The 14845-nt window shown below is 43.1% G+C and overlaps 1 protein-coding gene across 1 annotated transcript in view; it reads left to right on the top strand.

Annotated features, from left to right (window-relative positions):
- The window catches only part of LOC139397296 (voltage-dependent L-type calcium channel subunit alpha-1D-like), a gene marked incomplete at its 3' end in the record, with an annotated part of 45598 nt that overhangs the window by 18755 nt on the left and 11998 nt on the right, over positions 1–14845 (top strand). Inside the window, exons 7-20 of the mRNA XM_071144091.1 lie at positions 4981–5068; positions 5197–5223; positions 5573–5733; positions 6031–6256; positions 6498–6705; positions 6972–7092; positions 7421–7535; positions 7642–7699; positions 9440–9494; positions 9589–9733; positions 12037–12166; positions 12454–12513; positions 14375–14481; positions 14620–14707. Coding sequence (XP_071000192.1) covers positions 4981–5068; positions 5197–5223; positions 5573–5733; positions 6031–6256; positions 6498–6705; positions 6972–7092; positions 7421–7535; positions 7642–7699; positions 9440–9494; positions 9589–9733; positions 12037–12166; positions 12454–12513; positions 14375–14481; positions 14620–14707 — 1589 coding nt within the window. The remainder of the gene's footprint in view (positions 1–4980; positions 5069–5196; positions 5224–5572; positions 5734–6030; positions 6257–6497; positions 6706–6971; positions 7093–7420; positions 7536–7641; positions 7700–9439; positions 9495–9588; positions 9734–12036; positions 12167–12453; positions 12514–14374; positions 14482–14619; positions 14708–14845) is intronic.

The following is a 14845-nucleotide window of genomic DNA, read 5'->3' on the forward strand; positions in this document are numbered from 1 at the left end:
GCACTGCGCCCGGCCCGCCACAGGAGTCGCTAGTGCCCGATGAGACAAGGATATCCCTACTGGCCAACCCCTTCCTAACCCGGACGACGCTAGGCCAATTGTGTGTCGCCCCACGGAACCTCCCGGTCGCGGCCGGCTGCGACAGAGCCTATTAAATAAATATCTCTAAATCCAAAATTTGGCAGAGGTTGAAAAGCCATATCACATAAAAAAATTCAACAACAGGTTATGGTCAATAACATCAAAGGCTGCACTGAACTCTAACAGTACAGCTCCAACAACCTTCTAATATGTTCAACCAATCATCAGTCATTTGTGTCAGCGCAGTGCATGTTGAGTGCTCTTCTCTAAAAGCATACTGAAAGTCATGCTGAAAGTCTACTCTACCCTGTTACCAGCACCTAGCCAGCAGTGTGGTTCAGAGACAGAGAGAGAGGTCTAGGTTTTAAACAGGTTGGAAATAAATCTGTTTTTGGAATGCAATAATGGGTGTTTGTTCCCTGTTGGTTTTACCACCTGTTCCTAAGATGTTATGTCACTGAATCATATTGCTATTGATCCCAGGACTTCCTGAGAAATTGTTATCATTCTGGGTAAACCAAATGAAAGTGAATGTCATGTCTGCTGCTTCAGCCGTACACACACACACACACACACACACACACACACACACACACACACACACACACACACACACACACACACACACACACACACACACACACACACACACATGATCTCACACGCACACACACACACAGACACACACACACAGGAATGATGATGATATGACTTCAATGGAAGAAAGAGACAGTAATCCAAATCCTCTTTATGTAAGCGTGTGCAGCATGATGCATGACGACACAGCGCTTCCTGTTGGGATGAGACATTTGCTATTGTAGGTACTCTATTTATACAGAAGTAAGTGGACAGCCCTTCAAATTTGTGGATCTGGCTATTTCAGCCACACGTGTTGCTGACAGGTGTATAAAATTGAGCACCCAGCCATTCAATCTCCATAGACAAACATTGGCAGTAGAATGGCCTTACTAAAGAGCTCAGTGACTTTCAACGTGGCACCTTCATAGGATGCCGCCATTCCAACAAGTCAGTTCGTCAAATTTCTGCCCTGCTAGAGCTGCCCAGGTCAACTGTAAGTGCTGTTATTGTGAAGTGGAAATTATCTAGGAGCAACTACTGCTCGGCTGCAAAGTGATAGGCCACACAAACTCACAGAATGGGACCGCTGAGTGCTGAAGCTCGTATAAATCCTCTGTCCTCGGTTGCAACACTCAATACCGAGTTCCAAACTGCCTCTGGAAGCAACGTCAGCACAATAACTGTTTGTCGGGAGCTTCATGAAATGGGTTTCCATGGCCGAGCAGCCACACACAAGCCTAAGATCACCATGCGCAATGCCAATGCTAGAGTGGTGTAAAGCTCACCGCCATTGGACTCTGGAGCAGTGGAAACATGTTCTCTGGAGTGATGAATCACGCTTCCCCATCTGGCAGTCCGACGGCCAAATCTGGGTTTGGCGGATACCAGGACAACACTACCTGCCCCAATGCATAGTGCCAACTGTAAAGTTTGGTGGAGGAGGAATAATGGTCCTGGGCTGTTTTTCATGTTTCGGGCTAAGCCCCTTAGTTCCAGTGAAGGGAAATCTTAACGCTACATCTTACAATGACATTCTAGATGATTCTGTGCTTCCAACTTTATGGGAACATTTTGGGGAAGGCCCTTTTCTGTTTCAGCATGTCAATGCCCCCGTGCACAAAGCGAGATCCAATCAGAAATGGTTTGTCGAGATTGGTGTGGAAGAACTTGACTGGCCTGCACAGAGCCCTGACCTAAACTCCATTGAACTCCTTTGGGAGGAATTGGAACGCCGACTGCAAGCCAGTCCTAATTGCCCAACCTCACTAACTAAGTCCCCGCAGCAATGTTCCAGCATCTAGTGGAAAGCCTTCGCAGAAGAGTTGAGGCTGTTATAGCAGCAAAGGTGGGACCAACTCCATATTAATGCCCATCATAGTGTATGTTGACTGACTGACTGACAGACTGTGTATGCATACATGGATGCACGTTTTAGTGTGCAGAGAGAGAGAGAGAGAGATATTGGCTGTAGTATCCATCTCATCTGGGCAATTTTTAGTAGACATAATAGGCACATCAGTGATGCTATTGTTCTATTTTTGTCTCCCCCGTCATTAACTGTAAAGCCTGGGAGATCTAGAGAGTTAGACTAATGCATGCCGGTAGGTTTGAGTGCCTCATCTACGGTATCAGCAGTACTCTCACTATTGGGCTCTACAATACAAAATATGTATTGATGTGCTGTTTCTCATTTAGTTTGTATGGGACATTAGTTGAGCTGGTTGCTACTGTAAACAAACACAGTAAATACTATGGCAGTGTCTTATCAGGATCAGGATAACCCAAACAAAGTCCATCCTCAATAATGGAATGTTTCATTTCAGATAGTGTATTTATACATGTTCAGTAGCAGTGTTGCAAATGCTTTGGCTTACAGCCAGTGAAAGTAATGTGAATGGGGGTTCTTGGCAAACATGACTCAGTGGTAGAATCCCTTGAGGCCTTGAGGTGTCTGTGTGAGTCTGTTTAAAAAGAGATGATTGTGCCTCCCGAGTGGCGCAGTGGTCTAAGACACTGCATCGCAGAGCTAGCCGTGCCAGTAGAGATTCTGGTTTTGAGTCAAGGCTCTGTTGCGGCCGGCCGCGACCGGGAGACCCATGGGGCGGCGCACAATTGGCCCAGCGTCGTCCGGGTTAGGGGAGGGTTTATCCCATCACTCACTAGCGACTCCTATGGCGGGCCGGGCGCAGTGCATGCTGACACGGTAGCCAGGTGTACGGTGTGTTTCCTCTGACACATTGGTGCGGCTGGCTTCTGTGTTAAGTGGGCATTGTGTTAAGAAGCAGTGCGGCTTGGTTGGGTTGTCTTTCGGAGGACGCACGGCTCTCTACCTTCGCCTCTCCTGAGTCCGTACGAGAGTTGCAGCGATGAGACAACCCCCCCCCCCCCCCCCCCGCTCCCACTGCTCTGCCTGGCACTGCCGCAACCCTAGCTCCAGCCATCTATCTACCCACTGGTTTTTAGGTCACCACAGAAAGCTTTATTAGGGCATATCTGTGTAGAGTATAATCTGTCACTGTTGTTAGATTATTAGACCCCTCTATGTCAGTTGTCTATGTGTGGTGTCTAGGTACCATACTTTACCAACCCTCTTTCCTTAATGTACATGTTTTAATATACGTAGAGTTCAACTCTGTGTGGCCCACTAGCTGCTACTAATAGATGTCCTTCTTCTTCTTCTCTCCTCTGCTCTACAACTGCTTCTTCTTATCTCCTTCTTTCATGCCTTCCAGTTATTGGCTTCTCTTCTCTTTTTTCTCTTATGTTTTGTTTAGTGCTTCTCTAGCCTCTTCCTAACTGCTTATATAGTAGTAGAGATCCGTTCTCGCTTGTTCTCTACTGACTCACTGCTCCCTCTGCTGTCTAAATGTATGTACTGCATGCCTTTAAAACACCAAGGCGTGACACTGGCTGACCTAACGGAGAAGAAGAAAGGGAAGTTTGGCTGGTTCAGTCAGTCCACAGAGACACAGGGTAAATTGGGTTGTGTGTGTGTGTGTTTTGCCCTCCCTCCTTTGCTTGCTTGTGCTTTGCTACTAGTTTGATGTGTTCTTGTCCAATTGTTGTGTTCAATCCTCTCTACAACTACTCTTCATTTCACTCAATCAGCCTCTTCATTAGATCTGTGTCCTCATGTCCTGACTCTTTGGTAAAGTAGGACAAGATTTGTGAATCAAACATCAGTATTTTGAGACACAACCAGCAGGTTTAAGGCTTCTAGAGGTTACGAGAGGTCATGTGCATGTTGTACTGTAGCTAGAACTCTCCGGAACTGGACCATAAGTGAATAAGGGAAATATTGTCTGCAAATGTAAACACATTGATATGTTGACTATGGAAAGGGTATGCATATTTGTAAACAATCAAAACAGATAGATTGCCTTGTAGACATGCATTGTGGGGTCATTTTGAGTCATTCATTGCCATTTCTTTTATTTAGTTCATTTTTATAAGCCTTGTTTTTTTTACTCCATTCCTGTGCACTGTGATTTGGATTTTTCCTTGAGATATTTTGTGGAGTACTTTTGACCTTGTACTTACTTATTCATAAGGTTTGTACAGCATCTGCACAGATCCACTACTAGCATAACGTTTCTAACCCTATCAGAAACCACACTATTGTTATCCCATTCACATAGTAAACAGCATGGATGATCTCTGCAGCTGCTGCAATCAGCCCTCTGTATTCTGACAGCCAATGATGGTCCCCAAAGAGCCCTATACTGAATGATGAGGATATGAAATCATGCCATGTTTACTAGATTTAAACTACCCAAAACACTCAGGCATAAGTAGGATTGGGTTGGCTACTTGTTAAATGTAATCTGTTGCAGTTACCTGTCCAAAATTGTAATCAGTAATGTAACTTTTGGATTACCCGAACTCAGTAACGTAATCTGATCACTTTTGGTTACTTTTGGATTACTTTCCCCTTAAAAGGCATTAGAGAGAGACAAAAAGGATCCATCAAACGCATTTGACGTGTCATCCTAGTGTTCTCTGACTTGTGGTCAAACCTTTTTCAATGCTGAATTGAATGTCATTGAGAAAACAGAAAGGTGTCATAATGTTTTTTTTTCACAAACATCCTTTCTGAATTTAAATGCAATCCAAGAAGTAATCATCTATTTTTTCAAAAGTATCTGTAATCTGATTACAATATTTTTGCTGGTAACGTAACGGATTACAGCCTTTTAAAAATCAGATCACATGTAATCAGTTACTCCCCAAACCTGATCATAAGGGTTCTTTAGGTTGGAAAGTCAGAGCCATAGTTCGACTGGATCTCACCTTACTTCCTGTGTTTGTGTGATGTCACAGCAAGCAAGCCCGCCAGCGAGACAGAGTCTGTGAACACTGACAACCCCAACGGAGAGGACGAAAAGGCTAACTGCTGTGGACCACTCTGGTGAGTCTGTCTGTCTCTGTCTGTCTGTCAAGGTGCAAGGTTTCTTTCTACCTGAATAGACTTAAAAAGCTTCTGTAATACGTCATTCATGCAAATGGAATTAACAATATGATTCTTCATTTCTTCAGTCAGAAAATTATCAAATCAAAGTACAGGTCAGTCCTCTGTCAGTACTATGTGTCATTAGTTGTTTTGCATGGCCCTGATGCACATTGTGGAAATTCATCGTCACTCGCTTGTGTTTTTCCCACACACACACTCTGTCCATCCTGATCAGTCACTGCACTCCTGCTGATGTCCTCTTCATCATCTTCATCATCCTCACCATGTCTGCATTTTGTTTAGTCTGTGACCCTGACATTGTTTAAGATATTCTGTCTAACATGCATGATTTCATTCCAGTTCACAATTAACTTGTTCATGAAATCCTGTGATGATCAACCAGTATGTAACACAACTTCCTGATTCGAGTCAGATTGTGACATCATTTCCTCTCTCTTGAAGTCGGCGATGGCGTCGCTGGAACCGGTTCTGCCGCAGGAAGTGTCGTGTTGCCGTGAAGTCAGTGTCTTTCTATTGGCTGGTGATCATCCTGGTGTTTCTCAACACACTCACCATCTCCTCAGAGCACTACAACCAGCCTGACTGGCTCACGGAAGTACAGGGTGGGTAGAGGGTCAAAATGTTATTTCCCAATCACGTAGTTTTAGCATAATGTGTACTTTACAGTGTCTTTCTCAGAAACCCACAGGATACTTGCTATGTTATCCTTGAATCTTACAATCTACAATGCCATTGTACTACAGTAGTGCCCTTGATAATCAGACAATACCTATGACTTACCCAGCTACTGTATCTGCTGCATACAGTAACCCTTCCTACCAGATCCTAATAGCAGTGATCTTTATAACTGGAAAATGTTGTACTGTAATGTCTACATGCTGATGTCCGCTGCTCTCCAGATGTGGCCAACAAGGTTCTGCTGGCTCTGTTTACGTGTGAGATGCTGGTGAAGATGTATAGTCTGGGCCTGCAGGCCTACTTCGTGTCTCTGTTCAACCGCTTCGACTGCTTCGTGGTGTGTGGCGGCATCGTGGAGACCATCCTGGTGGAGCTGGCCATCATGTCTCCCCTGGGCATCTCTGTGTTCCGCTGTGTCCGTCTGCTACGCATCTTCAAGGTCACACGGTGAGACTGGGAGACTTCAGGAGAGGCTGGACATAGACTGACGTGGTGGAGGTGTAATTTTGGCAAAATGTTTACCTCTGTGATACATTCACGTCACATCTCTTTCTTTGCTCACTGGTTTTGATGCATCATATACTGTTGGAAGAATGTTTATCAGTCTCTCGGTATGTGTGCTTGCATGCTTGCGTATGGGTTGTTTGTGCATTCATCTTGACCTTCTCTTTCTCTCTCTGCCCTGTAGCCACTGGGCATCTCTCAGCAACCTGGTAGCATCGCTGCTCAACTCCATGAAGTCCATCGCCTCCCTCCTGCTCCTGCTCTTCCTCTTCATCATCATCTTCTCTCTGTTGGGCATGCAGCTCTTCGGCGGCAAGTTCAACTTCGACGAGACGATAACTAAGAGGAGCACCTTCGACAACTTCCCCCAGGCACTACTCACAGTGTTTCAGGTAGGACGACTCTACCTGTTCCTGGCTTCTCTCACAATGATTATTGACATAATGAAAATGTGATGACGTTATAATGGCGTTGTAATAATGTTGTGTTATGACGTTGTGATAACATTGTGATATGACGTTGTGGTAACATTGTGATATGACGTTGTGATAACATTGTGATGACTTGTAATAATGTAATAGTAATATTGCAATAATGCCGTGATGGCGTTGTACTAAAGTTGGGATGACGTTGTGTTACACTGTGTTGTGTGACTCAGATCCTGACAGGCGAGGATTGGAATGCTGTGATGTATGACGGCATCATGGCGTACGGTGGACCCTTCTCCTCAGGCATGGTCGTCTGCATCTACTTCATCATCCTCTTTGTCTGTGGAAACTGTATCCTGTTTTTAAAACATGTAGAACACATGGCTTCAGCTGCCCCTAGTCATATAGCATTTAGATCAGTATTATCCACTGGTTCAAGAGAGACGCAATACTTGCCGGCTTTTGTTCCACCCCAGCACTAACCCATTTGACTCAGCTAGTCATGATGAGTTGATGAGTAGTTTCTTTGTTTGTTGAATCAAATATGTTAGTTCTGAGCTGGAACAATAGCCGGTACACATTGCTAGCCCACAGGATCAGGAGTGTAGAACAGTGCATTACACTCAAACGTTAGGTCAATGTTGTATCTCCGTTGCCCTTAAGTCCAGTTTGTAATCAGACATCCTGCTGAACGTCTTCTTGGCCATCGCCGTTGACAACCTGGCAGATGCAGAGAGCCTGAACACAGCCCAAAAGGAGGAAGAGGAGGAGAAGGAGAGGAAGAAGAGTGCCAGGTAATGTCAGCACTGTCTTACTGAAAGAGAGGATGGTCTGTGTTTTTCTGTTGTTCCTCCTGACCCGTCGGGATGTTGTCTTGTGTTTGGGCTCTTTTTTTTCCAGAGATGACACTGATAAGATGGAGGAGCTGAAACCTGAGGACCAGGATGGGGATCTCAAGGTAATCGGAGTAGCTTTTAGATTGGGGTTTTAGAAAGTCAGAGAAGAGCAATCCATAACCACACAGAGGCACCATTAGACAAAATATTTTGTAATGGTGGCCCACTTAGAATGATAAATTCTAAATAAATAAATTTTAAATAATTATAGGCCAATCTCAAAGCGGTCACCCCTGGTGAAAATACTTGAAACCCTTGTGAGTGAACAGCTAAAAGAGTTTTTATTTACTAACTCTATTTTATCAATGTACCAATCGGGCTTCAGGGAGTAGCATAGCACAATTACAGCAGCCATGAAGGTTTTAAATGATATCACTGAAGCCATTGACAAAAAACAGCACTGTGTCTCACTTTTTATTGCTCTCTCTAAGGCTTTTGATACAGTTGATCATGCTATACTGAGGCAGAGATTGTCAAGTGTAGGTCTTTCAGAGCATGCAGTTGCATGGTTTGCTAACTATCTGTCTGATAGAACTCAGTGCTCTCAATTTGATGGGCTTATGTCTGTTAAATTGTCTGTCTTTAATGGCGTGCCCCAAGGCTCTGTACTTGGTCCTCTCTTATTCACTATTTATATAAATAAAGACAAAAATGTCCAAAATGCACAACTTCATTTTTATGCTGATGATACTGTTATTTACTGTTGTGCCTTGTCTCTTACAAAAGCTTTCCAGAACTTGCAAACTGCATTTTATACTGTTCAACATACCTTGTGTCAATTGAAGCTTATCCTCAATACTGACAAAACTAAACTAATAGTGTTTTCTAAAGCAAGAAATAGACCTCTGAACCTTTCACCTATTACTACCTGTCAGGGCAAGGAGATTGAGGCTGTAACCTCATATAAATATCTTGGAATTTTAATTGATGACGGCCTCTCTTTTAAATTGCATATTCAACAACTTACAATAAAATGTAAGCTGAAATTGGGATTTTATTTTAGGAATAAGGCCTTTTCTTTTGAAGCCAGAAGGAGGCTAGTATCAGCTACATTTATGCCTTTACTAGACTATGGGGATATTTTATATATGAATGCTTCCGCTCAGTGTTTGAGATCAATTGACACTCTTTACCATGGCACTTTGAGATTCATTTTAAACTGCAAAACCCTTACGCACCACTGCACTTTGTATACCAGGGTTGGCTGGCCTTCTCTAGTCACTTGTAGGCTCAGTCACTGGTATACTTTTATTTACAAAGCCATTTTGGGTTTACTACCTTTTTATTTGGGCATTTTTATTGTTCAGAAATGGGGTGGGTACTCTCTTCGTTCGCAGGACTTTATCCTGCTAACTGTTCCAAATGTCCCAACTGAATTTGGTAAAAGGGCTTTTATTGTACTCTGCGCCATCGCTTTACAAAATACTTTTAAACTGGAAGAACTTGTCCCGATTGGTATTTTTAAATCACAGATGAATGATCTTGAGACTGATTCCCTGACCTGTCAATGTTTTTAATTTGCTGTTTTTGATTTTGTTATACTCTTGTGAATGCTATGGTTTTTACTAGATTACTTGTAGTTTTTCATGTTGTTTGTCTGTAATTTTTGTAATGACTTGGTGCTGCCTATCTTGGCCAGGATGCTCTTGAAAAAGAGATTTTAAATCTCAATGAGCCCTTCCTGGTTAAATAAAGGTTAAATAAAACAATAAAATAAAATGATACAGTGAGTTAAAACCATATGGCATTCATAACAGTACAGATACACTGCTGATATGTTATTTGTGTCTTGATGAATGTAGGTTCCACTGGAGGAGGAAGAGGAGAAGGAGCCGTATCCCACTCCAGACACTCCAGGTAACCTAATCTGTTCTGAGATCAGTGTCCTAGCTTTGTTGCCATAGCTTCCATGGCCTGGCACTGCCTTATCTCTGATCCTGGTTTTCCCCAGTTGGTGATGATGCCAATGATGATGATAATCTGCCAGAGGTTCCGGTTGGGCCACGCCCTCAAAGGCTGTCAGACCTCAGCATCAAGGAGAAGACTCCGCCCATCCCTGAGGGCAGTGCTTTCTTCATCTTCAGCCACACTAACCCGTAAGTATAGTGGCACCCTTTCTTGGCATTTTTCCTATTTTGTTGCCTTACAACCTGGAATTAAAATTGATTTTTGGGGGGTTTGTATCATTTGATTTACACAACATGCCTACCACTTTGAAGATGCAAAGTATTTTTTATGGTGAAACAAACAAGAAATGCAACAAAAAAACTGAAAACTTGAGCATGCATAACTATTCACCCCCCCAAAGTCAATACTTTGTAGAGACACCTTTTGCAGCAATTACAGCTGCAAGTCTCTTGGGGTATGTCTCTATAACATTGGCACATCTGTCCACTGGGATTTTTGCCTATTCTTCAAGGCAAAACTGCTCCAGCTCCTTCAAGTTGGATGGGTTCCGCTGGTGTATAGCAATATTTAAGTCATACTACAGATTCTCATTTGGATTGAGGTCTTGCCTTTGACTAGGCCATTCCAATACATTTAAATGTTTCCCCTTAAACCACTCGAGTGTTGCTTTGGCAGTATGCTTAGAGTATGCTCATTGTCCTGCTGGAAGGTGAACATCCATCCCAGTCTCAAATCTCTAGAAGACTGAAACAGGTTTCCCTCAAGAATTTCCCTGTATTTAGCTGTATTTAGCATCTTTCCTTCAATTCTGATCAGTTTCCCAGTCCCTGCCGATGAAAACACCCCCACAGCATGATGCTGCCACCACCATGCTTCAATGTGGGGATAGGGTTCTAGGGGTGATAAGAGTTGTTGGGTTGGCGCCTGAAGGTACCACGTTCATCTGTACAAACAATACTACACAAGTATAAACACCATGGGCCCACGCAGCCGTCATACCGCTCAGGAAGGAGACGTGTTCTGTCTCCTAGAGATGAACGTACTTTGGTGCGAAAAGTGCAAAACAATCGCAGATCCAGCAAAGGACCTTGTGAAGATGCTGGAGGAAACAAGTACAAAAGTATCTATATCCACAGTAAAACAAGTTATATATCGACATTACCTGAAAGGCCGCTCAGCAAGGAAGAAACCGCTGCTCCAAAATCGCCATAAAAAAGCCAGACTACGGTTTGCAACTGCACATGGGGACATAGATCATACTTTTTGGAGAAATGTCCTCTGGTCTGATGAAACAAAAATAGAACTGTTTGGCCATAATTACCATCGTTATGCTTGGAGGAAAAAGGGTGAGGCTTGCAAGCCAAAGTTCACCATCCCAACCGTGAAGCACAGGGTGGCAGCATCATGTTGTGGGGGTGCTTTGCTGCGGGAGGGACTGGTGCGCTTCACAAAATAGATGGCATCATGAGAAGGAATATTATGTGGATATATTGAAGCTACATCTCAAGACATCAGTCAGGAAGTTAAAGCTTGGTCGCAAATGGGTCTTCCAAATGGACAATGACCCCAAGCATACTTCCAAAGTTGTGGCAAAATGGCTTAAGGACAACAAAGTCAAGGTATTGGAGTGGCCATCACAAAGCCCTAACCTCAATCATATAGAAAATTTGTGGACAGATCTGAAAAAGCGTGTGCGAGCAAGGAGGCCTACAAACCTGACTCAGTTATACCAGGTCTGTCAGGAGGAATGGGCCAAAATTCACCCAACTTATTGAGGAAGCTTGTGGAAGGCTACCCAAAACGTTTGACCCAAGTTAAACAATTTAAAGGCAATGCTACCAAATACTAATTGAGTATATGCAAACTTCTGACCCACTGGGAATGTGATGAAATAAACAAAAGCTGAAATAAATCATTCTCTCTACTATTATTCTGACATTTCACATTCTTAAAATAAACTGGTGTTCCTAACTGACCTAAGTCTTGGAATTTGTACTCTGATTAAATGTCAGGAAAATTGAAAAACTGAGTTTAAATGTATTTGGTTAAGGTGTATGTAGACTTCCGACTTCAACTGTATACTGAGATCATGTGACAGATCATGTGACTCTTAGAATGCACACAGGTGGACTTTATTTAAGTAATTATGTGACTTCTGAAGGTAATTGGTTGCACCAGATCGTATTTAGGGGCTTCATAGCAAAGGGAAGAATACATATACACCCCCCACTTTTCAATTCTACATTTCTTTACATTTTTTGAAACAAGTTATTTTTTTCATTTCACTTCACCAATTTGGACTATTTTCTGTGTGTCCATTACATGAAATCCAAATAAAAATCATTTTAAATTACAGGTTGATAGGAGAAACGCCAAGGGGGGTGAATACTTTTGCAAGTCACTGTAGGTCTCAGTACTAAACATATGTTATAATGCACGCACACCCACGCACTCAAAAACAATGTGTGATTTCATGGCTTTTTTTCCTCAGAGTCCGGGTGGCCTGCCACAAGCTGATCAACCACCACATCTTCACCAACCTCATCCTGGTCTTCATCATGCTGAGCTCTGTGTCTCTGGCTGCTGAGGACCCCATACGGAACTTCTCTGCACGCAACATCGTATGTTTACTGCAGCAGTCTTACAGAAAAATAACATTTGATAACATCAAGATAATCTTTGCTTCCATGAAAGTAATTTGACTGTAATTTTACAGTAATGACTCTGTCACGATAATGTCTAATAGTGGCATGAAATATCTGTGTTAAAAAGAACTAAAAACCTCAAACCTATACTTCATTGCAGTAGTAATCAATTTAGGACTGTTGATGCTTTCTGAAGTTGTTGATATCATGTCAATGTGTTGATGCCTTGAACTCCTGTTAAACTTTCACATTGCTTTTTGCAGATACTTGGTTATTTTGACTATGCTTTCACGGCAATCTTTACTGTTGAGATCCTATTGAAGGTAAATGCTCTCCCCCTGTGTGTGTGTTCTGTGCTCTAGTGCTTGTGTAGTAACGCTCAGACCTTCTCGTTGCTTTCCAGATCCTAGGCTATGCAGATTATGTCTTCACTAGTATATTTACCTTTGAGATCCTGTTGAAGGTAACCAGGTTTCTGTGACAACCATAGTCTTGCTACACTCCCCCGTCTACTGTATGTCGCCTGTTTTTAAATGGCGCCTGTCTTTTTCTGCTTGTCTGTCAGCAACCATCACGGCACCTCTTTTAACCACAAACCAGTTTGGAGCCAAAAGAGGGGGAAATATGTATTTTTGTATGTTTTTGAGTGTAGCATGGATCACTCCAGTAGCATGGATCACTCCAGTAGCATGGATCACTCCAGTAGCATGGATCACTCCAGTAGCATGGATCACTCCAGTAGCATGGATCACTCCAGTAGCATGGATCACTCCAGTAGCATGGATCACTCCAGTAGCATGGATCACTCCAGTAGCATGGATCACTCCAGTAGCATGGATCACTCCAGTAGCATGGATCACTCCAGTAGCATGGATCACTCCAGTAGCATGGATCACTGCAGTAGCATGGATCACTCCAGTAGCATGGATCACTCCAGTAGCATGGATCACTCCAGTAGCATGGATCACTGCAGTAGCATGGATCACTCCAGTAGCATGGATCACTCCAGTAGCATGGATCACTCCAGTAGCATGGATCACTGCAGTAGCATGGATCACTCCAGTAGCATGGATCACTGCAGTAGCATGGATCACTCCAGTAGCATGGATCACTCCAGTAGCATGGATCACTGCCTTGTTATTGTGTCCAGTTTTAACTGCACCCTGTAAAGATGAGGGTTCATTGTAGGTCACCTCTTTGTGAACCTTACCCTGGTCTGTTTGTACATTAGCCAACAACTCCTTTGTCATTGTCAGTTTGGCTTATGCTAAAGCAACCAGGTTAGGAGATCCTTGACATGTTTCCCCAGACCCAATTCTCTTCTGCTGTTCAGCCCCCACCTGTGTGATCTCTTTGCTTCATGTGAAGGCTCACATCTGCATCAATTTCTATCGGTCAGACGCTTGTTTTGGTATGATTGTTTTGAGTACTTCCACAGAGTATGCATGAAACCATGACACACATGAATGACTCTGAAGCAATTAGACTATTTTGAATGCAACCTCCCCCCTCTCTGGTTTGGGAGGCTTTCATACACTTCTGTACCGCTCTACTGATGCAAGTCTCATGTTTTGTGTTTTAAGCCTGGGCTTAAATATGCAAATGACAGAACCAATAGATTACCTGTAGATTCAAGGAACATGGGTTGAGCTTTGTTCTAATCTATAAAGGAAATGAATAGCATATCTCTGAAATAATGTTTTATTTTTTGTTGTGTTTGTTGGTTGCTGTTAAAACCAGTTTTTGTTCTATTGAAATACCCTTCATGTCTTATTGAGCAGAATGTGTAGGAGTTTGAGTAAGATTAGAAGGAACTAGATCTGTATCAGTGTGTGTAGGTGTGTTTGTCTGCACACTCTGAGAAAGAGCGCGTGTCAACAGATGTAGAATCTTAGCTTGATCATCCGGTTGTAGTAGAACTTTCCTGAAATGCAGGACATTTAAAACGTGTCGTGTATTTGAGGTTTAAAATGAATCAAACCCCACAAAAAAATCTGTTAATTAGAATCCACATAATAATTCACATTTCCTGTTATTATTTTCCTGCTGTAGCAAACTGGCTCAAATGAAGATCCTACATGTCTAGCTCATCTACAGTTGTAGCTGAACCTGTTGTGTGTCTGGTATGAGATGGCCTAGTGTATAGGTCAGTATACCTGATGCCGGTCTCCCTGTGCTCTCTAGATGACAGCTTTTGGGGCTTTCCTCCATAAAGGAGCCTTCTGCAGGAACTACTTCAACCTGCTGGACCTACTGGTGGTTGGAGTCTCTCTGGTGTCCTTTGGCATTCAGTACGTAAAAATGAATCAATTGGTCGATTGGTGAATCAATTGGTCGATCAATCGATTGATCGATCCATCAAGCAAGAAATAAATAAATCATTCAATCAGTCAGTGATGTGGCCATAACTGTCTGTGTTTGGTGTTCAGGTCATCTGCCATCTCTGTGGTGAAGATCTTGCGTGTGTTGAGGGTGTTGCGGCCCCTGAGGGCCATCAACAGAGCCAAGGGCCTCAAGGTGAGACGGGGGGCCAGTGGGCCACAGTGTAACAACTGTTTAACAACACACCCTCAAGATAACTGAATACTGAAGTCGCCCGTTTGTAAATCACCAGGCTAAGGGTACAGGGTCCAATAAGGTCATTCATCCATGACC

The sequence above is a fragment of the Oncorhynchus clarkii genome, unplaced genomic scaffold (assembly GCF_045791955.1).
Source record: "Oncorhynchus clarkii lewisi isolate Uvic-CL-2024 unplaced genomic scaffold, UVic_Ocla_1.0 unplaced_contig_9873_pilon_pilon, whole genome shotgun sequence".
Taxonomy (NCBI): Eukaryota; Metazoa; Chordata; class Actinopteri; order Salmoniformes; family Salmonidae; genus Oncorhynchus; species Oncorhynchus clarkii.